Here is a 24,304-nt window from a genome sequence, read left to right as displayed (position 1 = left end):
TGTCCCCCCCCACAGGCTGCTCTGTTCAAATATCCCATCGCGGGAGATCTTCTAAGCACTTGTGCTCCTGAAGACTGGTGGTACTGTACTGCGCACGTGCGAGTGCACCAGAGAGGACGCTGGAACGTGCGCAGTACGGAGTGCCCCATCTTCGCAAGCCGGAATGCTTCCAAAGACTGCCAAAGTCTCCCCAACCTGGAAGAGAGCCGTCCACGACCAAATGGTCATGGACTGCTAACGGGGGAGCCTGCGGAGGAAGGCCACCACTGGCAGGAGAACAGGGAGGCTCTATAGGACCCAGAGCCTTCCCTCTCCTTAGGTGAATATCTGTTTTTCATTGTAAAATTCTCTTCAGACTCCCTTTAAAAAGAAATAAAATATGTCAGCCTCCATAGCCCTCTCATCTCTGGTGTACTTTAAGTAAAAACTTTAAGAAGCTCAACTCTTGGTTGCCTATCATCAGCAACCAGCTTTAGTTGGTGCCACTTTATACATTTCTTCCTTTAAATGACCTACAAATAATACACCTAACTTTTTTTTGCTTTTGTCTTCCCAGCCTCAATACAAGTTCCACGTTCATTGTAAAATGTGAATGGCATTTTTTTCCTTTTATACTGTCTATTGTAACAGAGGATTAACTGGATTCGGGGAACTATTTGATTTTGAAACTTTGGTTCCTTATTTAAGGTCTTGCTTCATGACAAATAAGGGAGAGCTTCTTGTTTTTAAGGTAGATATAAATGAGACATTTTATCAACCTGAGTGATAACAGTAGCTTGCATCCTTTCTCTCACGCTTGTTTGTTTAACACCTCATCGTTAGTCATTCGTTTATGTAGTTATTGTGTTGCCATTCTGGTTGGATGGGATTAATAGGCTTGGGACTGAAGTAGTTAACTAGGAAGAGGAAGAAGTGTGTTCTCTACTGATGCTACCAAACTTTATGAGACCTATAGGGAGGGTGGTGTGAGGTCTGGCTATGTGTTTTTCTCTCCCTCTCTGCTTAACCAAGTGCGGATCTGGTAAGATTATGATAATGTTTAAAACGTTTGCTGCAGTTGTCAGTAGTTTGTGCCTTAGCATTCAGCAGACAGAGGCCACATAGTGTATTGGTACCACAGGGGTAGTGAAACTGGCTGACTGAGGGTGCAGGGAGGCAGCAGGAGGTAGCAGACAGAGGTTGCACAGTGTATTGGTACCACGGGGGTAGGTAAACCTGGCTGCAGTGCTAGTGATGGAGGACTGTGAGGATGCATGGAGGCAGTAGGAGGCAGCAGACAAAGGTTGCACAGTGTATTGGTACCACAGGGGTAGTGAAACTGGCTTGACTGAGGATGCAAGGCAGCAGACAGAGGCCACACAGTGTATTGGTACCACAGGGGTAGTGAAACTTGCTGACTGAGGATGCATGGAGGCAGCAGGAGGTAGCAGACAGAGGTTGCACAGTGTATTGGTACCACGGGGGTGTAACGATTGTGGGATATCTCCGTGTTCAGCGCACAAAGATGTGCGCTGACACTGCGGAGGTCCTCCACAAGCGTGTCAAGATACTAGAACCCAGCTTTTGGTGCAAGCACCAGTAGAAGGAAAATTCCTGTCGGCAGATGGCGCTGGGGAGTGCAGAGGAACCAATCCTCTGTACCTCCACAAACGCCAGACAGGAATTTGTACGAAGCGCAGAACGCAATCGCAAGAGAGGCGATTGCGAATGAGATTGAGCAAAGGGATAGGTTGTATGTGTGTGCGCCAATCTAGTCGCCACCCTGCGACCGCGCACACACAACAGCAGATACGAAATAGGAACGCGATCGCGAGAGGTGCGATCGCCAGACGAGACACAAGGCAGAACAGAACAGAATACGAGGTTAGCAAAGGCACAGCAAATAATACAATGAGGAGATACGGAAAATAATAAACGCTAGCTAACCGCGAACACCGCACTCATTCGCAACAGTGCACGCGGTTTATGCGCGGTCTCCACGTGATAAGCACAACAGAGACAAGCACGCCTAACTAACCATAGACAGACAAACATGAAACAGAGGACGCGACGCTTGCTTAACGGTTACCTCACCGAGCCTTCAGCAAGCGGTCGCAACAGACAAGACAGACACACGAAAACAGAAACTAGGCAGAGAGGATCCACCGCTCTTCCGCCAGAGCAAGTGTGATCCGAGCAGGAACACAGATCAGAAGGATCCACAGCCGCTACCGCTAGAGGCCAGTGCGATCCAAACAAGACAGAACGATTCGCTATCAACCGCCGCTGGTGACAGCGCAATCGCGACAGACAAGACAGAACAGAAGGATCCCCGGCGCTAGCAAAAAGTAGCTAGCGCGATCCCAGGAGACAGAACAGAAGAGATAGCTGATAGCAACCGCTGCACCAGCTATACTCCAAGAACGGAGATCAGAACCATTTCCTGTCCACCACCATAGGGACAGGACAATGGCAAACAAGCAAGACAAGACAGAACAGGCAATACAGATAATACAACCTGACTGAGCTAGAAGGGGAGCCTAAAGCAACCCCCAGGAATTAACTATACTAAGATAGCAATGGCTGACACTCCAGGTGAGTCCAGCAGGAACAAACCTCTATGAGCAGCGAAGCATTGTGGGACACACATAGTACTTATAGTACACGCCTCCAATGAATGTGGCCAGGCAATTTGCATGACAACGTATGCAAATTCCTCAGCAAGCACAAGCTGCAAAACTGACAGAAGGACTTCTTTCCAGAGTCCTGCAGCATGCAGACCTGAATAATGATCAAAAGGCTGCCTGCCTGCGCAGGCAGCTGAGCGGATCGTTACAGTACCCCCCCCTCTAGGGACGAATTCCAGACGTCTTTCAAAACTGGCGTTACCAAAAAACTCTAACTGAAGACTCATGAAGGTCGGGGCAGCCCGACAAGGTCCAATTCCAGAGTCAGTCCACCCGAAACCGACCTCATCGGAAACAGAAGCCACCGAAACATGCCCATCAGTACTACCAGTCTTAGCGTAACACCCATCAGGACTGTGAATACCAGAGAAAAAGCCATCGACACCCTCCAGACAATACCCACCACCTTCCAACGAGCGTCCGAAAATACCAAACCTGCCACAATACCTGTTCGAAGTGTCCCTTACAACACAAAAGCCACCGTTGATCTTATCCAGGGGACCAAGCAAAATCTCTCCCGGAATCTCCCAGAACCTTTTGAAGCTCCACAGAGATCCCAAGAGGGCAGAACAATCACCAGGCTCACGTGGAGAATTACCAAGAACCCCCATGGAACCAATGACAATTCCGGATTCAGAATTACGAGGACACCCATCAAGATCAAGACTTTCAGGGACCACTTCTGGGCATGCAAGCAGGCAGGCTAAATCAGAGCATGTCTCCACCGAGGAAGCATCTGAGTACGCTGGTAACCGAGGCACACTTGGGCTTTCTGGGTCACAGAGCACACTGGGGTACACCAGCACAGGAGAAACCTCAGTACATGTCGGGGAACTGCCAACCTCAGAGTCCGGCACGACAAGACCAAAACCAGTACCGGACAGAGAATCATCATGAGTGGAGGTCACAGGCACTGTACTTTCACAAGAAGACTCGGATACAAATTCAGAAATTTCTGTGACAATAATATCATCATTGACTACATATGAGTGAAGCTCCATCAGAGCTGAAAAGGTAGCCAGCAAGGCAGCAATGCCTACGGAAGAGGGTAACACCTCAGAAGGACTTGGGGGGCAGGAGACATCTCCTACAAGTTCTGCACCCTTTGGGAGGAACTCTGAGACCTCCAGAACATCAAACAAGACCTCAGGAACATCATTTTTCAAGTTTTCTCGGAAGGATTCTGAACTATCCATGTTACAGGGCAAAACTGGAAGTTTATTTTGTGGACAGGGCAGATGTCCCAGGAATGGTTCCACCATAACCTGAGACTGGATCTCATCATCATGAGGGGAATGTACAGGTATATTTACTGGAACACACACTGACTCCCTAACTTCATTCTCACTGTACCCAGAATTCTGTGTGGCAGTCAAACTAGCTTGTAACTCCAAAACTGCAGAAAAACAGGTGAGTATAGTGGCAATACCTAGACGAGCCTCTAGGGACACTGCAGGAGACTCTAAACAAGGCCATCTTAACTCATCCAGAGTACAGGGTGCAGAATCAGCACTTTCCTCAGAACAAGAAAGGGACTCACAAATGTCAGTGTGATTGGACATCATATTGTTATTCATGGTACAGGGCAGGCTCAGAGAAACTTTCTCTGGACCCAGCAAAGATGTTTCAGAGTCAGATTCGCAAAACCGAAGCGCTGTCTCACTCTTAGATTCGGCTAACAATGTCAAATCCGAGGAGCCAGAACGCAAAACCTGCGAATCCAAGATCGCTTTAGGTTGTGAAACTGACGCTTCCATAGCGCAAATCTCCGCGATCTGCGGAGCAGACTGCAAGGCATCTAGGGTCGAAACACTGGAGCAATTGTCCCCAGGCAACGGGCCCTTACAGGTGTGAACAGGGTGAGACAGAGACTCATCTGCAGAAGAAATAGCGACATCAACAGAATAAACTTTATTAGGCATATTAATTTCACTTTTGATGCTGCATAGTTTAGGAATTTTTCCCATAGCAGGATCATAGATGGAAGATCTTAAAGATCTGTTCTTAGATGACAAGGGATCCCACATATCTTTGAGAAAACTGGCACATTCATGTTGATCACAATCTGCAGGAACATCTGAGAAACAGGCATTACATCGCATAGATTCAAACTTCACGCAATCAGGAGAGAATCTTTCAAGATTCGCACAAGAATCAACCACAGTAGTGCACCCATTCATGTCAGGTCGCACAATATCTAGACTCACATGCTTTACCCCAGAAAGGCAGGAACAATCATCCGATAACGATGTCTCTTTATTGAAGTCAATTGATTGGTGTGTGTGCAATTCATCCAAAATCGTCTGCCACACATAAGTCACCGGATTCACAAAACATTCGTCACACTCATCAGAGTCAATCAAAGCGTACACCGAATCAAGACAAGCATAAAGAATCTCTGCGCTTTTTGCGATGTAAAAATCGCAAAACGCCTTCCAATCAATCTCGAACTCCTCAATTAATGCTCCAATATCCCATGGAGCAAATGGGGGTTCAAACAACTCGGTTTCCAAGAAACCCTCATAAGGGTTGGGGTCAGGAACATGCAAAGACTTTCTCACTCCTTTAATATAGAAAATAATTCTGCCTATCAAAGGATCCACAAATGCCCTTTCTTGGGGTAATGAAACCTGAGACTGAGAAATTTCAGACTTTACAGAAACAATTTTTTTATTTGTAATTGCTATGGGCAACGGTTTTTTCAGCTGAGAAGTCTTCCTTTTTTTCCTGCTTTTAGTCCTTGCTGCTTTAGGTGGCTGCTGTTTAGACACAGGGGAATAGTTACTGCATTCATTTTCAAACTGAATGGTTTTGCATGAAGTAGGTAGAGCAGCTGACTCATTAGCAACTACACACTCATACAGGGCAGGTGGCAAGCAAGGCAACTCAAACCAGTAGGAGAATGTAAATGTAAGAAACTGATATAGATTATCATTCCAAGAATTGTCTTGCAAGATTTCATGAGCCCATACAAACAGATCATCTTTCAAAAGCACATAAGCTAATTGGAGAGCAGACGTGGACGGATCAGTAATTTGAAAAGTAGGATTCAGACAAAATTTTACGCATTCAGAGAGAAAATCCTCTTTCGTCTCTGAATTTAATATTTTGAAACTCTTAAAGACACAGGAACCATACTCAGCAAAATCGTACAAATCAGAAATTCCCTCTACACTGGGGTTTTGGGTTGGGCTGCTCATAATGTAACGATTGTGGGATATCTCCGTGTTCAGCGCACAAAGATGTGCGCTGACACTGCGGAGGTCCTCCACAAGCGTGTCAAGATACTAGAACCCAGCTTTTGGTGCAAGCACCAGTAGAAGGAAAATTCCTGTCGGCAGATGGCGCTGGGGAGTGCAGAGGAACCAATCCTCTGTACCTCCACAAACGCCAGACAGGAATTTGTACGAAGCGCAGAACGCAATCGCAAGAGAGGCGATTGCGAATGAGATTGAGCAAAGGGATAGGTTGTATGTGTGTGCGCCAATCTAGTCGCCACCCTGCGACCGCGCACACACAACAGCAGATACGAAATAGGAACGCGATCGCGAGAGGTGCGATCGCCAGACGAGACACAAGGCAGAACAGAACAGAATACGAGGTTAGCAAAGGCACAGCAAATAATACAATGAGGAGATACGGAAAATAATAAACGCTAGCTAACCGCGAACACCGCACTCATTCGCAACAGTGCACGCGGTTTATGCGCGGTCTCCACGTGATAAGCACAACAGAGACAAGCACGCCTAACTAACCATAGACAGACAAACATGAAACAGAGGACGCGACGCTTGCTTAACGGTTACCTCACCGAGCCTTCAGCAAGCGGTCGCAACAGACAAGACAGACACACGAAAACAGAAACTAGGCAGAGAGGATCCACCGCTCTTCCGCCAGAGCAAGTGTGATCCGAGCAGGAACACAGATCAGAAGGATCCACAGCCGCTACCGCTAGAGGCCAGTGCGATCCAAACAAGACAGAACGATTCGCTATCAACCGCCGCTGGTGACAGCGCAATCGCGACAGACAAGACAGAACAGAAGGATCCCCGGCGCTAGCAAAAAGTAGCTAGCGCGATCCCAGGAGACAGAACAGAAGAGATAGCTGATAGCAACCGCTGCACCAGCTATACTCCAAGAACGGAGATCAGAACCATTTCCTGTCCACCACCATAGGGACAGGACAATGGCAAACAAGCAAGACAAGACAGAACAGGCAATACAGATAATACAACCTGACTGAGCTAGAAGGGGAGCCTAAAGCAACCCCCAGGAATTAACTATACTAAGATAGCAATGGCTGACACTCCAGGTGAGTCCAGCAGGAACAAACCTCTATGAGCAGCGAAGCATTGTGGGACACACATAGTACTTATAGTACACGCCTCCAATGAATGTGGCCAGGCAATTTGCATGACAACGTATGCAAATTCCTCAGCAAGCACAAGCTGCAAAACTGACAGAAGGACTTCTTTCCAGAGTCCTGCAGCATGCAGACCTGAATAATGATCAAAAGGCTGCCTGCCTGCGCAGGCAGCTGAGCGGATCGTTACAGGGGGTAGGTAAACCTGGCTGCAGTGCTAGTGATGGAGGACTGTGAGGATGCATGGAGGCAGTAGGAGGCAGCAGACAGAGGTTGTACAGTGTATTGGTAGTAAAACCTGGCTGCAGTGCTAGTGATGGAGGACAGGGAGGATGCAGGGAGGCAGCAGGAGGCAGCGTGTCTATGCTCTGGAAGATATAAACACACAACAGTACCCCAAATAAACAGCACCAATACTACCATAATTAGAAAATTAATGAAAAAAAAATAAAAATATATATATATATATATATATATATATATATATATATATACAACACAATTCCAAAGTATGTATAGATAAATTAAATAATAAGTAAAACCCCCACAATAGGGGACCAAATGGTCCTGCGCAATGAAAGAAGGGTAATATAATGACTACCAGTGAAAAAAGGAGGGGCCAGAAAACAGCCAATTGATATAAAATACCCTACTGGCTGAAGAAAATTGGAAAGTAACAAGTGTCAAGTAAAAAGGTGCTTACATGCTCTAGCAAGAGATGACCCCAGGACACAGTGCAGCTCCCTTGTTTTTACTGTTAGAATTTCTTCCAATAAAGCTATTTTCATTAATTTTCTAATTATGGTAGTATTGGTGCTGTTTATTTGGGGTACTGTTGTGTGTTTATATAGTTGTATATTTACCCTTTTGCACAATCTACCTGGCAAGTGGGTTACATTGGTTCCTATTCAGGAACAAGTATCCACACTTTATTATAGTTTATTTCATATGGTGCTTTTCCATTTCTTTGTTAGTTTATGGTCTGGAGCAGGGGTAGGGAACCTATGGCTCGGGAGCCAGATGTGGCTCTTTTGATGGCTACACCTGGCTCACAGACAAATCAGTAGGGGTTGATTCACTAAGCTACACCGCTGAAGCAGCACAGTTTAGTGTGGCAGAGCAAGTAACATTTTTAAAGTAGGCACACTACTGCTGTAGCATGTACTACTATCTTACTCACACTCCCCCTAAAACTAACAGCTGCTCCAATTGTCCCACCCTGGACCTTGTCAGGTCCATTGACTTTGTAGGATGAGATCCCTGTACTTTGATTGGCCCAATAGGCTTTCTGTCACTTGACAGGCAGCCTATTGGGCCAAAGTGCGGGGATCTCTTCCTACAAAGTGAATCAACCCCCAACTCAGCTAGCTAATTGTACAAGTTGTTAGTCTGTATTTCTCCTGTCTGGCTCTCTGGAAAATTGCTGATGTTGCTGAAACCCAAGAGAAGCTGAAGATGGGTCTGACACTTCCCCTGCCTGGCGGATGAACTGTATACACATCACCATGGTAACAAGGACAGCCCTCTGCTGCACATGCACACTGTGCCAGTTTGAAACATATTGTATGGCTCTCATGGAAATACATTTTAAAATATGTGGCTTTTGTTGCCCTCTCAGCCAAAAAGGTTCCTGACCCTTGGTCTGGAGGATGCTGTCTTCTTACCAGGCAATGTAACACGAACTATTACTCTACATTAACCCTTTCCTCACAAATGGGTTTGATTTACCAAGACAAATAGCATGCCTTATCAAAGTTAGCACGCCTTATCAAACTTACCATGCCTTATCAGAGTAGCATAGCGAGCGCCACAAACTCGCAGGGGCTCAGGGCAGGATGAGTGGAGCTCTCGTCATTGCCAATGATAAGGCATGCTATTTGTCTTAGTGAATCAAGCCCATTGGGACTGGACTTCAAATGGTTATGAAACCTGCGTAGTGTGCAATAACTGCTTGCTACTGCTTCTGGAATTTGTTTGCAACAGATACTGCCATTAATAATTTTTAGAATGGTATTGTTTAGTGTGTGTGTTTGGGGTGTGCCTGTTTAGTGTGTATGTGTTTAGTGTGTGCGTGTTTAGTGTTAATGTGTGCGTGTTTAGTGTGTTCGTGTTTAGTGTGTATGTGTTTAGTGTGTGAGTGTTTAGTATGTGCATGTTTAGTATGTGCGTGTTTAGTGTGTGTGTTTAGTGTGTGAGTATTTAGTGTGTGCATGTTTAGTGTGTATGTGTTTAGTGAGTGCGTGTTTAGTGTGTGTGTTTAGTGTGTATGTGTTTAGTGTGTGCGTGTTTAGTGTGTATGTGTTTAATGTGTGCGTGTTTCGTGTGTGTGTGTTTCGTGTGTATGTGTTTAGTGTGTGCATGTTGTTTGTCTGTGCGTGTTTAGTGTGTGCGTGTTTAGTGTGTGCGTGTTGTGTGTGTGTTTAGTGTGTATGTGTTCAGTGTGTGCGTGTTTAGTGGTTATCAAATGGTTATGAATCCTGCATAGTGTGCAATAACTGCTTGCTACTGCTTCTGGAATTTGTTTGCAACAGATACTGCCATTAATCATTTTTAGAATGGTATTGTTTAGTGTGTGTGTTTGGTGTGTGCCTGTTTAGTGTGTATGTGTTTAGTGTGTGCGTGTTTAGTGTTAATGTGTGCGTGTTTAGTGTGTTCGTGTTTATTGTGTATGTGTTTAGTGTGTGCGTGTTTAGTGTGTATGTGTTTAGTGTGTGAGTGTTTAGTGTGTATGTGTTCAGTGTGTGTGTGTTTAGTGTGTGTGTTTTGTGTGTGCGTGTTTAATGTGTGCGTGTTTAGTGTGTGCGTGTTTAGTGTGTGCGTGTTTATTGTGTGCGTGTTCAGTGTGTATATGTTTAATGTGTGCTTGTTTAGTGTGTGCGTGTTTAGTGGGTATGCGTTTTGCGTGTGCATGTTTAGTGTGTGCATGTTTAGTGTGTGTTTAGTGTGTGTGTGTTTTTAGTGTGTGCATGTTTAGTGTGTGTGTTTTTAGTGTGTGTATTTAGTGTGTGTTTAGTGTGTGTGTGTGTTTAGTGTTTGCATGTTTAGTGTTTGCATGTTTAGTGTGTGCATGTTTAGTGTGTGTGTGTTTAGTGTGTGTGTGTGTGTTTAGTGTGTTCAGTGTGTGTTTATTGTGTGCGTGTTTAGTGTGTGTGTGTGTTTAGAGTGTGTGTGTGTGTGTTTAGAGTGTGTGTGTGTGTGTGTGTGTGTGTGTGTGTGTGTGTGTGTGTGTGTGTGTGTGTGACAGATATTGGCCCTGGTGCATGAGACTGTTTCACAAGAGTTACCACTTTGGTGCCGTAATCATATATCCTTGAAAAAGAAGAATATATATTTTGTGACACTGGGGGACACTTAAAGAGGCACTTAAGTGAGGAAAAAAAATTGAGTTTTACTCACCTGGGGCTTACCTCAGCCCCCTGCAGCTGTCCGATGCCCACGACGAGTCGCTCTGATGCTCCGGGTCCCGCTGGCGGCCACTTCCGGTTTCGCCGTCAGGACCCGTCAGGCTGGGGCACGCGGCTGATTCTACGTGTTCCCAGCCTAAATAGCACCCCTATGCGGCCATATGTCCGCATAGGCACCCCTATGCGGACATATGGCCGCATAGGGGTGCTATTTAGGCTGGGAACACGTAGAATCAGCCGCGTGCCCCAGCCTGACGGGTCCTGACGGCGAAACCGGAAGTGGCCGCCAGCGGGACCCAGAGCATCAGAGCGACTCGTCGTGGGCATCGGACAGCTGCAGGGGGCTGAGGTAAGCCCCAGGTGAGTAAAACTCAATTTTTTTTTCTCACTTAAGGTTCACTTTAAGGGCAAGGAAAGTACCCAGAGAGCAATGCAAATAATACTATAAAATAATAATTGGCAAAATGTGCGTATCTAGAGCAAACATGAATATCAAAAAGCAAAGAGAAAGATCTCACAACGCACTAAATTACCAAAGTATCAAAAATATATATGTTTATTGATATCAAAATACAACAACTACCATATACATAATAAGTCTGATAAAGATAAAAACCACAACATCACAATACATACAAATTTTGATTGTATGTATTGTGATGTGGTTTTTATCTTTATCAGACTTATGTATAGTTGTTGTATTTTGATATCAATAAACATATATATTTTTGATAATTTGGTAATTTAGTGCGTTGTGAGATCTTTTCTTTTTGCTTTTTGACACTGGGGGACACTAGCGAAGCTTAGGAGCTTTGGGCCGCAGTGTGAGTTGTGCCCCCTCAAGCGAACTATACATGAGAACTGATATGGTGCACCAAACTACAGCGGCGGTGTCAGAGAGATATAGACTGGGGAGGAGAACAGTCTATTAATGGTTAAAACTGATCAAAGCACATATAAAGCATAGCTAATAAATGTTGAGGGAGGACCCCTCTGGTCCAGGGGCCCCAATGCGGTTGCTACCTCTGCATCCCCTATTGCTGCTACACTTAGGGGATAGGTAGTGGGTGTTTTACCTTCTGGGACAAAAACACCTGCTAAGAGTTCCTATTTCCTATATTAATTTCACCTTTTAAATTTAATTACTGAAATAAATAGACTTTTGCACGATTTTCCATTTTTTGGAGTTTCACCTGTATTGTAAGTTTTAGAAATTGTTAGCTGACTGTAAACTGAAATGGAAAGACAAGGACAAGTAGGCAAGTAGGCTAGTAATACGTCTTTCCAGCACCCAGCCCAGAACTGCCGTCCCGTGGTTCAAATCCCAATCACAGTGACAGTAGTTATACCTGTGTATGGGAGTTGGGTTGGTTCAAGAGAAAAAAATTGTGTAATAGGGCTGGTGCACACCAGAGCGGTTCTGGAGCGTTTTTTAAAACGTTTGCAGGGGGGAAACCGCTTAGCTAATGAAAGTGAATGGGATGGTGCACACCAGAGCGGTTTGTTTTTTCCACAAACGCAAACTCAGGGGCTGCAGCAGTTTTTAGATTTCTGAGGTGTTTCTGCCTCAATGTTACAGTATAGAAAAGTGGAAAACCGCTCTAAAAAACACTAGATCAGAGCGGTTTTCCAGGTGTTTTTGTTACAGAAGCTGTTTACTAACAGCTTTACTGTAACAATATTTGTAATCTACTACACAAAAACGCTCCAAAAACCGCTAGGCATGTTTAGAAAACCTCTCTAAACATGCCTAGAATCGCTCTGAAATCTGCTTCAAAAACCTCTAGTGTTTTGCAGATCTGCTGGAGGTTTTTGGTGTGAACTTGGCCTTAGAGACTTTATAGTTATTCATTGGAACAACATAATACCATTTTACCTAGCCAGTACTTTGTTTTGCCTTCTAGGTACTGAAAATTATTACAAAAAAAAGGGGGAGATAATATAACTTAATGAAGGACATCAGTAAAAATACTGCTGGCTTCTACTAAGGATGTCCAGGCAAAACTTTTATTAAATTAATGGGTCTCTACCTCTACAGTGGTAATAGCTTTGTGAGTGTTTAAAAGAACCAGAAAAAATTGTGCAAGCTTTGCATCATATGAACTGGTAATACTATACCATCAATGGAATCAAACAACAGAACCCTTGCTTATTTTGCACTTGAAAGCTCACTAAACCGCGTACATATTATTCGGTTGCCGGTTAGCTGGGCGCACGGCGAGGCGAGTGACAGCTCCCCCTGCTGCCACTAAGCTCCCTGGCGGCGTTAAATACCATTCCCCTTCTGAGTTGTAGCAACTCGCAGAGAGATGTAATGTGGGGTCTGCCGATCGCCAGATCCCCGAATTACTCTTGCGCGGGGCACGCATCATAGCATTAGAGCAATGAGGGCGCCGAGGTTTGGTGCTCGGCCCATGCAGATTTGTATAGCTAGATGCCGAGTGTTGTAATGGCTAGTCAGTTCAAAAAACTTTGTGCTAGTAGAGAGAATACTGCTCTTTTCTGCAGGACAGTAAGGCTGCTTACACACAGGGACGTTACAGGCGCACGTTAGTGCAGCCTGTAACGCTCCCCCAACGTACAGCAATGTAACACAAGTGGGCTGTTCACACTGCCCACGTTGCGTTACATGTAGCGCTGCACGTTCTTCCGAAAGTGCAGCATGCTACGGCGTTACAGCGGCTTAAGCCGCGTTAGACTGTTTGCACATGCGTGTCATGTTGGGGAGGAGCGGAGAGCGGCCAGGCACATGGCTAATAATATTCACTGCACGTTGTGCAGTGTTTACTTCCTGGTGCGGCCGCTCTGTGCGGCGATTGGCCGGCGGGACCACGAGATGCCGCATGCGCCCAAGAGTACGCATCACGGTATCACGGACGCCAGAGTGAGCTGCACAACGCGGCTCACTCTGATGTCCACATCGAAGAGCACCAGTCGTTGCGTTAGGGGCACGTTATGCGACCTTAACATAGCACCTTACGCAACGTCTTGGTGTGCAAGTAGCCTAAAGGTACTCTCAGGAGCCTAACTAGAAATCACTGGGCCCCCCTGCGAAACTTTGGATGGGGCCCCCCTAGCTGTCATTGCTGGAGGGGGGAGCGCTGATGGTAGCCCGATGTGAGGGAGGGTGAGAGTTGGGCCCCCCCTCCCCGCTGCTGTTTATGCTTGCTTCTTCCCCTTCCTGTGCTGTGCCCCCTCCTGCCCCTAAAAATGGCCAGAGCCAGGGCCCCCTCCTCAGACTTTTCCCCCTAAGGGCCCCAGTGCGGCTGCATACTTTGCAGGGGCTATTGTTATGCCCCTGAGTACCCTATACATTACTCGATTGAGAAGCATTCATGTTTATTGGGGCGATCAAAAACAATGGGGTTGATTGAAAGTAATTCGACTAGTGGCCCACACACTGCAAGTAAGATCCTGCCTGGCAATACTCCTTCACTAATCAATCTGCATCAATCGAAATCCTGTGAATATTAGCCATGCAGTGGTGGGTTCACAGAACAGGTATGCAGTGGCGGGTTCACAGAACAGGTATGCAGTGGCAGGTTCACTGAACACAACAGGTATGCAGTGGCGGGTTCACTGAACAGGTATACAGTGGCGGGTCCACTGAACAGAACAGGTATGCAGTGGCGGGTTCACTGAACAGGTATGCAGTGGTGGGTTCACAGAACAGGTATGCAGTGGTGGGTTCACAGAACAGGTATGCAGTGGCAGCCTGGCAGGTTCACTGAACAGGTATGCAGTGGTGGGTTCACAGAACAGGTATGCAGTGGCAGCCTGGCAGGTTCACTGAACAGGTATGCAGTGGTGGGTTCACAGAACAGGTATGCAGTGGCGGGTTCAATGAACAGGTATGCAGTGGTGGGTTCAATGAACAGGTATGCAGTGATGGGTTCACAGAACAGGTATGCAGCCAGGAACAAGCAAAGCCTAACTAATCTTTCCCTATGAGAGACAGTCTGCAGCAGCTCGCCCTACTCTCACTAATGCAGGCACACGAGTGACCGTAATGGCCGCCGCTGCCTGCCTTATATAAGGGAGGTGGGGCTCCAGGGGCTAGTGTAGCCTAATTGGCTACACTGGGCCTGCTGACTGTGATGTAGAGGGTCAAAGTTGACCCTCCATGGTGCATTATGGGGCGAGCCGAACTTCCGCAAACGTTCGAACGCGAACCACGGAAGTTCGCATGGAACCGTTCGCAGGCGAACCGTTCGGCCCAACTCTAATGGGCACCTTAAGGGCATATACACACATTTAATTTTGGTTGGCCAATGATTGGATAATTTTACCAGTACCATGATATATGAGGGCCACCACATTTTGAATACTATTAACAGATTGTGTAGATAAGCTACATGGAAGTGGGAAAATTGGCCAGTTAAAGGCCAAATAAAATTGGATTTTTGTACGCACCCTTAAAGGGTAACAGTAACGAGAGGGATATGGAGGCTGCCATATTTATTTCCTTTTAAGCAATATCAGTTACCTGGCAATCCTGCTGATCCTCTGCCTCTAATATATTTAGCCATAGCCCCTGAACAAGCATACAGCAGATCAGGTGTTTCTGACATTATTGTCAGATTTGACAACATTAGCTGCATGCTTGTTTCTGGTGTTATTCAGACACTTCTGCAGCCAAATAGACTAGCAGGGCTGCCAGGCAACTGGTATTGTTTAAAAGGAAATAAATATGGCGGCCTCTGTGTCCCTCTCACTTCAGTTGTTCTTTACGGGACCTCAGAAACACCACAAACAGGCTTCTGGAGAGAGTGTCATGAGGTCACCACATCACCCCTTCCTCACTTGCTGGATAATCTCTCTCTCTTGCTCAATTTTATGACTTTTCTGAACTGCTGCTAGCAAGTTATTGCTAATTTAAGCAGAAACAGCTATTAATAGGATTGTTGTGTAATAGAGCTTTATCTGGAATATGGACTTATAGCTTTCACCTGTTGTTAACAATCACTTTATATTGATTTTAGTACTGCAGATAAGGCATTTGTTAATAAGAGGCTATCCACATGCTAAGCGATTACAAATCTGTGTAGCTGACCAAAGGTTTTCATACAAAATCTGCTTCTTTTTTAATGCATGGCTTCAACAGTCAAGTAACCAGTTAGCCCAGACCAGGGGCAGGTCGAGGCAGAGGCTGAAGAGGCACCAGCCTCTGGGCGCAGCGCCTTGAGGGTGCATTCCTCTTCGCTCTCCCTGCCAGCTAGTTACAGTCCAGCCAAGCAATGCTTGAAACCTGACACCCGTCCTCCCTGTCATAAGCTGCGCTAACTGTCATCAAAGAGATGTTGCTAGGCAACAGCAGAACGACGAGTCCTGGTCCAATGGAAGTGGCAATGGCTTCTTGCAACGTTGCCTAGGAAGAGGAGTGGCCCCCAACTTCCTGATCTCTGGAGTGGACAAGGCCGGTGGAGAACGTCAGTCATGGGATGGATGGCAGACAGTGAAGCTGCAGCATGAGAGGAACTGTCTGTGAGTACAGGGCTCATTAGTGTGCCCACCTCCCCCAATCGCCTAGCTGTTATGGTGACGACTAGCTGTCACCTCAGTAAGTCCCCTTAAAGGGAATGTCCAAGCAAAATAAAAAAATGAGTTTCACTTACCTGGGGCTTCTACCATCCCCATGCAGCCATCCTGTGCCCTCGTAGTCACTCACTGCTGCTCCAGTCCCCCGCTGGCAGCTTGCCGACCTCGGAGGTCGGCAGGACGCATTGCGTAAATTTTTACGCATTCCCGCTAGTGCAGGAACATTAACACATACATTTTTACGCGTTAGTGGTTCAATGCGTAAAAAATTACGCATTAAAACAGTAACGCGTAAAAATGTATGTGTTAATGTTCCTGCACTAGCGAGAATGCGTAAAAATGTACGCAATGCGGCCCGCCGACCTCCAAGGTCAGAAAGCTGCCAGCGGGGGACTGGAGCAGCAGTGAGTGACTACGAGGGCACAGGATGGCTGCATAGGGATGGGTGAAGCAGGTGTCTGAACAAACAGTGCCGCATTTGAGGGGGGAGATCAGTTATCTGAGCAAACAACTATAATCTAAATGACTCTACACGTTTTTAGAGGATGTAAAAGGGAAAGAGGCGCCCTGGTGTAATAAAAGCATCTAAAATCAGCTTAAAATCGAAAAGTGATATGAGGTAGCTTACCTCAATGACGAAACCTCTGTTGTTAATACAAGGGATTTTTATTAGCACAGGCAACGCGTTTCGCGGGTCTCGGCCCGCTTCATCAGGCCAGTAAAAGTGCCTACAATAGCAACAAGAACTCCTCAGTATACTTGTACATGTATATCAAACATGATTAGTGATGGGCCGAACAGGTGCGCGACCCAGGATAATAAGTATCAACATTGTTGGTAACATTAATAATCCATAGTAAAAGTATATCGCTCATAAAATCATAATAAATCTATCATGAGATAGATTTATTCATGATAGATTTATTATGATTTTATGAGCGATATACTTTTACTATGGATTATTAATGTTACCAACAATGTTGATACTTATTATTTATATTTATAAAGCAGCGACTATTATTATAATTATTATTTTTATTCAATCCACTCCCCTTTTTTTTTTCGAGACATTAAGTTTTCCCCTTTATTGCGATTGGAGATGTGGCGAGCGGTTCCCGAGCCGTTCGCCGGCGGGCATCTCTAAATCCATGGGCCTCTTGCTGCTTCCGGGTCGCGGTGGCCCGGGGTGGTGCGCCTGCGCTGCCCGGCAGGGCGTCCTGGGTCGCGCTCCCGTTGCGGGGCGCTCTCTGCGCATGTGCATGATGTGATGAGTGGCGTCGCGCTCGTGCGCGGGGGGTGCCTGGCGGCTGGGGGCGCGCTCCACCGGGCGGCGCGGGCGTGCTGCTCCGGGTCGTTGCGGCCCGGGGGTGGTGAGGGGCCCAGGGGGGTTCGCCAGGCGGGCTGTTCGGCCCATCACTAATTGCGATTAGTATCTTTACTGCTAACAATTATCATCAGTATTACTCTTTCTTACATAATAATAATTTATAAAAAAACGTATGTACAAAAACGCATCTAAAAATTTGATCAATATGATATGACGCAATGTTTATGATCTTGGTAGAACATTTTTTACTATTATGTTTGATATACATGTACAAGTATACTGAGGAGTTCTTGTTGCTATTGTAGGCACTTTTACTGGCCTGATGAAGCGGGCTGAGACCCGCGAAACGCGTTGCCTGTGCTAATAAAAATCCCTTGTATTAACGACAGAGTGTAACGATTGTGGAAGCGTCTCCGTGGTCAGCGCACCAGACGTGCGCTGACACGGCGGATTTCCTCCACAAGCGTATAAATTTGCAGGAACCCAGCAGTGGGTGCAATGCACCTGCAGAGGGAAATTCCTGTCGGCAGGTGGAGCTGTGGAGTGCAGAGGAACAGCTCCTCTGCCCTACCACACACGCCAGACAGGAATTGTACGAAGGGAAGAACCCCAATCGCGAGAGAAGAGATTGAGAGTGAGCACAGAGACAGATTGTGTGTGTGTGCATAAAACTAGTCGCCAACCCGCGGCTGTGCACACACCACAGCAGATACGAAGCAGGAACGCGATCGCGAGAGGTGCGATCGCCAGACGTGACACAAGTCTACAGCAAGGCGGAGCACGAGAGTAGCAAAGGCACAGCAAATCATACAATGAGGAGATACGGAAAATAACAAACGCTCGCTAACCGCGAACACCGCACTCATTCGCAACAGTGCACGCGGTTATGCGCGGTCTCCACGTGATAAGCACAATAGAGACAAGCACGCCTAACTAACCATCGACAGACAAACATGAAACAGAGGACGCGAACGCTTGCTTAACGGTTATCTCACCGAGCCTCCAGCAAGCGTCCGTAGCAGACAAGACAGACACACGAAAACAGGGACAAGCGAGAGATAGGATCCACAGCACTAGCGAAAGTGGCTAGCGCGATCCAGGTACAGAGTAGCAGCACAGAAGGATCCACAGCACTAGCGAAAAGTGGCTAGCGCGATCCCAGGAGACAGAACAGAAGGATCCACAGCGCTAGCGAAAAGTGGCTAGCGCGATCCCAGGAGACAGAACAGAAGGATCCACAGCGCTAGCGAAAAGTGGCTAGCGCGATCCAAGGAGACAGAACAGAAGAGATAGCTGGTAGCAACCGCTGCACCAGCTATACTCCAAGAACAGAGATCAGAACCATTTCCTGTCGACCACCGCTGGGACAGGACAACAGCAACAGAACAAACAAACAGATAAACAATCCTAACTGCACTAGGGAATCTGCCTAGCACAGTTTCCAGGAATTACTCTAAGCTGATCTTCAAACAAAGAGCATGGCTGACACTCTCCAGAGTGTTTCACAGGAAGACTCCTTATGACCAGCGAAGCATTGTGGGAAAGACATAGTACTTATAGTACACGCCTCCAATGAATGTGGCCAGGCAATTTGCATGACAACGTATGCAAATTCCTCTGCAAGCACAAGCTGCAAAACTGACAGAAGCTCTTCTTTCCAGAGTCCTGCAGCATGCAAACCTACAAAATGGTCAAAAAGCTGCCTGCCTGCACAGGCAGCTGAGCAAATCATCACACAGAGGTTTCGTCATTGAGGTAAGCTACCTCATATCACTTTTCGATTTTAAGCTGATTTTAGATGCTTTTAATACACCAGGGTGCCTCTTTCCCTTTTACATGCTAAGTATACCCCCGAACACATACTGTACGAGGGGAGGTGGCAGACCACCAGTGGAGTCCCCACAGTGGACTCTGTCCCCCTGTTTCCACTAAGAGAGCAACCATCCTTCCGGTTCTGGCTAGGACCACCCCGAGTGGAGTCGGGTTTATTGTCTCCACCTGCTTCCTGTGGTTGGTTGCCCCCAGCAACCTCCCTTTGTGAGTAGTGCTTCTAATTTATTTTCTTTTATTGTGGTCATTGACATATTGCACTACTGGGCTCCCGTTTTTTGTCTCCTGTGCCTTTTTCTACAGGGTGTTCATCCACCTCTACTACAATTACGTTTTTAGAGGGAACGTCCTACCTTCATCTGGGATGCAATTAATGTGGTAAAGGAAAGCAAGAGCCTTGTCATATACCCCTTATTAAACATACCTCAGGAATCAGATGATAAGAGTTTTATGTGGATGAAAATAACATCCAATCTGTCACCACAAATCTGTAAAGGTCATTTCAGGCGACAAATACTGCCAGGCTATATGGAGCTTTATACATACCTGCATGTTTTATCATTACAATTTCTGGAGCTTTTAGGGAGATAAGTACAGGCGGCACTAAAAAGAGCAACAAGCCATTAGCTGAGATAATAATGCGGTGGTTAGTAACTGATTTAGCAACTGGCACAAGATTCACGGTAAATAGCAATCCAGATTAGGATTGCACTCATTTAAAAGTCCAATGGTCACTATTATGTGATACAGATATTGATCCAAAGTAGTATCATGGCAAATTGGCAATCTCTGTCTTAAAGGCGTAGCTGTGAAACCTGCTTAAAGAAAACCTGTACTGAAAATAAAAGTCAAAATAAACGTACACAAGTCATACTTACATTCCATGTAGTCTACTCCTCAGAGTCTTTCTCCTGTCCCGCGTCCTATTTGTTCACTATGATCAAGGGAATTTTCCGTCCTCCATTTTGAAAATAGCCATTACCCCATAACAGCTTTCTGGTCAGCACACAGTTAAACTGTAACATCGCCGACTTGAGCCATAGGGAAACATGGACACATCAGTTCTCCTCTCAGCTGTAACTGACAGAAACTGATATTTTACTGACAGCAACTGATATATTTCAGATCTGACAAAATATTGTCAGAACTGGAAGGGATAATTGTCAGAAGAAAATGGTGAGCTTCTGAGAGGAACTGATGGCAAGGTAACTATTTAATGTTCATTTGAAGTTACCTCATGTGTTTATTTTAAATATTTTTACTCAGTACAGGTTCTCTTTAAGGCGTATTATTTAAAATTAGATATAAAAATAAATAGTTGGTTAGCAATTTGTCTTAGTTAACTGGAACTCCAACTAGAACTTTTTTGCACCTTTTGTGAGATTTTGCCCTTCTTCCTAATGTTATCATCATGACAGAACACAATAGAATTTCTACAGTGTGGGCATAGATATCAATAAAAGCTTGTCTTTATTACTCTAGTTGTCCCCATTTGAATTGAATTCTTACGGCCTGTTGCAAACAACCCAACATCAAATGAAACATTGAGCTCTGCTGGCGATGCTGACAGTAATCTTTTGTAGCGTTGACTTCAAGAGTATAGCTTACCATCAATAGCGATGGTCATGTCTAGGAGAACCCATGGAGACACATGTACTGTAATCAGTTTTGTCAGGTGATAGATATGTAAGTCTCTGATTTGCTAGTCACGATCATTTTCAAAAGCAGGATGTGATAACAGCAAATCAGAGCTTTACAAATCTATCAGCTATTATTTTATTTATTGTTTAGTATTTACATAGCACTGACATATTGTGCAGTGCTGTACAGAGTACAGTCACTAGCTGTGCCTCAGAGGGGCTCACAATCTAGTCCCTACCATAGTCGGTAAATCTGTGTGTGTATTGTGTAGTGCATGTATCATAGTTTAGGGCCAATTTAGGAGCAAGCCAATTAACTTACAGTATCTGTATGTTTTTGGATGTGGGAGGACACCAGAGTGCCCGGAGGAAATTCACACAGAAACAGGGAGAACATACAAACTCCTTGCAGATGTTGACCTGGCTGGGATTCAAACTGGGGACCCAGCGCTGCAAGGCGAGAGCGCTAACCACTACACCACCGTGCTGCCCATGCTGCTGATCTAACAAATGACATGCTTCTCCATGAGTTCTCCTTGACATGGCCATCACTAACCATCAACAGATCCATAAGCCCATTATTACAGTGGATGAGACTTTGAGAGACATTCTACAGCCTCTTTTTCTGGATGGCCATTTAACCTCAAACACAAATCGTGCAGATTATATATATTAAAAACCATGCAAGGGTAAACTCTGCAATGGCTGGATTGTTACAGGCTCTGCCTCTGACACGGGAGACCAGGGTTCAGATCTCGGCTCTACCTATTCAGTAAGCCAGCACCTATTCAGTAAGGAGACCTTGGACAAGACTCCTTAATAGTGCTACTACCTAGTGAGCACACCCTAGTGTCTGCAGCTCTGGCGCTTTGAGTCCACCAGGAGAAAAGCGTGATATAAATGTTCTGTGTCTTGCTTGCAAACATAGGGCCATGTTCTCAAAAGTCTGGTAAAGTTGCAGTGCACAGGGAGTGCATAGCAATGTTACCGTTATTTACACTGACAAGTTAGCACAATTAGTGTGTTATCTAGTAAATGCGAGTGTTGCTAAGAAGCTACCATTTCTGTTATGTTTCTTTTATGCTTATGCCATATCCCTGTGTTTGTGTTTACTTTAAATATGATATGTGTAAATATGTGTGTATGTTACTTGGAACAGATTAGTAACTGCGCTCTGTGTTTTGATTTCCAGGCCATAAATGATGTGGGCGTGGGCTCTTCTACCAGTTCTGCTGACAATATGGGCCTCAGCCGGCATATGGATCGTGTAAGTTTGTATACAAAATCTACAGGGCTTGATTCTGCCTAGGCTATAATACAGGACATTCTGGCATTCAGGAGAAAGGTGGGGGTTCAGAATATGGTCCAGAATCTGCTATCACTAGTATCAGTGGCGAGACTACAATCCATGGGGCCCCCACAGCAAAACTTTGATGGGGCCCACAATGCTCACACCCCTTCCTTTCCTTCCCTTGGTGCTCTTCATGGCCTTGGGGCCCATCTCACAAGGGTCATAAAACAAGTGGGGCCATCATGATCCTCACACCCATAACATGTGTAGCCACACAAACACCTGATGTGAAGTATAGTCCCCTATATCGGAGGAGGGGAAGGTTAGTAGTTAGGGCCCCCCACAGCTCTGGGCCCCCCTGCAATCGCTGGGGGTGCTTCCCCTATAGTTATGCCTCTGACTAGTATTCTTATTAGTCTAAGGGCAGTTTGTTTTTGTAGTTAGAAAAAATAGGGAGGGGAGAACCTTTAACTTATCTTTAAAGGACAACTGAAGCAAAAAGAATATGGAGGTTGCCATATTTATTTCCTTTTAAGTAGTGATGCTCTTAATCTATGCAGATGTGTAATTACACATCATAGTTGACACTTACGCATCGTAGTTTCAATTCGTAGTTCCAAAATTACGCTTACAAATTTACGCGTAACGTAGTACCGCTATGTGTAATTAAGGCTGCTAAGCGTAGACCACATGTGTATTGCGAAGTCAACTACACATGTGTTAACACGTCTATTTTTACGCGTACAGAGTTCCACGCATGCGCATTTGACGGATTAATGCGCATGACAGCATATTCATCCGGAGGCTTTCTCATATACCTGTTTAGAATAGTTTTGTCAGCTGCAGTTCCGTGTTCTGTGTAATAATGCAGCACCTCACTCATTTTTATGAACAAGAGATGTGCTGTCATTCAGGGCAGAGGGAGAGGCGAGAGAGGCTCCAGCCTCCGGGCTCAGTGTGGGAGGGGGGCGCACAACTCATTCAGGTATCATTCCCCTATTGTGTTTGAAGCAGAGAGAAATAAGAATAGGGGATACATGGCAGTGACTGCAAGCCAGATAACTAGAGATTAAGGTGTTGGGGGCCCTGGGGTGCCTCTTAGTCTAATAGGAATCAGTGTGTGGTGGCTGGCGTGTGAGGGATGGGGGGTGCACTTTGGTGTCTAAGCCTTGGGTGCTGGAGGTCCTTGTCCCGAGTCTGCTGCCATTCATGACATAAATAGCACACATCAGCACCTGGACAGCACCGGCCTAGAGTGCCAGATACACATAGCATACCACTGACATATACAATTGCAGAATGCACGCAGGTGGTCCGGCCTTTACGCTCATGTCACTGATGTTGCAATGCCAGAGTGCAACCACTTAATCAGTCTTATCTGTAATTCACGAGTGGAAGACACATTTCCAGGGCTGCAATATTATTATAAAGTTTATATTATAAAGTAAAATCCTACAGTAATTACAGGCAGCAGCTGCATTGTTCTGTTTGAGGTTCACAGGAATTGCTCAAAGATGATAGCACAATTCCTTCTTCTTTAACCATTCACAGCTATATATTCACAACTGTCAGTAACAGGCATTTTCTTTTGGTCACACTTAGGCTTATTTGGAGAAGTATTTGCAGCATATCCTAAAAAAAGAGCCTGCTTAACCCTTACATCACTCCAGGCTTCAAACAATGGGCTTAATTTGCTAAGATTGGTGTCCCCTGCAAACACTGGAGAGAAGATTCAGTAAACCCAGAATGGATTTTGTGAAAAGCTTCTCCTCCAACAGTTGCTTTGGTCATATCAGAATACAGTGAGGGGTGCTGAAAGGTTAAGGAGACACTAAAACAACATAATGGAGAATGCAGTACATTATTTAGGATACCCACTTTTATAATAAGTTACCTGGTTTCAGGATCAGAAACACTTCTCTTATATATATTGCAGTATGTTAAATGTAGCCCCAACATCCCAGTGATGTTGGCGTAGGCTGAGTAGCTAGAATTTGCCGCCCCCTCTCCCTGGTGCTTGTGATCATTGATTTCAAGCATTTTGATGAGTGAATGTGAACGCGCTTTCCCATTCACCAATTGTCGTACTAATGGGCGTCGACCTGAACACGTGCGGGAGCGCGCGCAGCGGCAATCGCGGCAAGGTACATATATCTACACCCCTGGAGCTATACTGTAGGCCTCCAGTGTATGATATACATATACAATCCCTCCCTGAGCCCCAGGGCTGCCGGCTTCCAGCGCA

The 24,304-nt window shown here is 45.7% G+C and overlaps 1 protein-coding gene across 12 annotated transcripts in view; it reads left to right on the top strand.

The window, feature by feature from the left end:
* LOC137522832 (modulator of macroautophagy TMEM150B-like) overlaps positions 1 to 24,304 on the top strand; it is a 146,104-nt gene that overhangs the window by 99,919 nt on the left and 21,881 nt on the right. For 11 of the 12 annotated variants that reach the window (XM_068242956.1, XM_068242955.1, XM_068242950.1 and 8 more), the window contains one exon: positions 21,961 to 22,035. In XM_068242956.1, coding sequence (XP_068099057.1) covers positions 21,968 to 22,035 — 68 coding nt within the window. In that variant the 5' untranslated portion in view covers positions 21,961 to 21,967. Of the gene's footprint in view, positions 1 to 15,809; positions 15,918 to 21,960; positions 22,036 to 24,304 lie in introns of those variants that run through there. The other variant, XM_068242959.1, reaches the window with a different exon arrangement.

The sequence above is a fragment of the Hyperolius riggenbachi genome, chromosome 6 (genome assembly GCF_040937935.1).
Source record: "Hyperolius riggenbachi isolate aHypRig1 chromosome 6, aHypRig1.pri, whole genome shotgun sequence".
NCBI lineage: Eukaryota > Metazoa > Chordata > Amphibia > Anura > Hyperoliidae > Hyperolius > Hyperolius riggenbachi.
The sequence above is the reverse complement of the archived record's forward strand: the minus strand, read 5'-3'. Positions and strand labels throughout refer to the sequence as shown.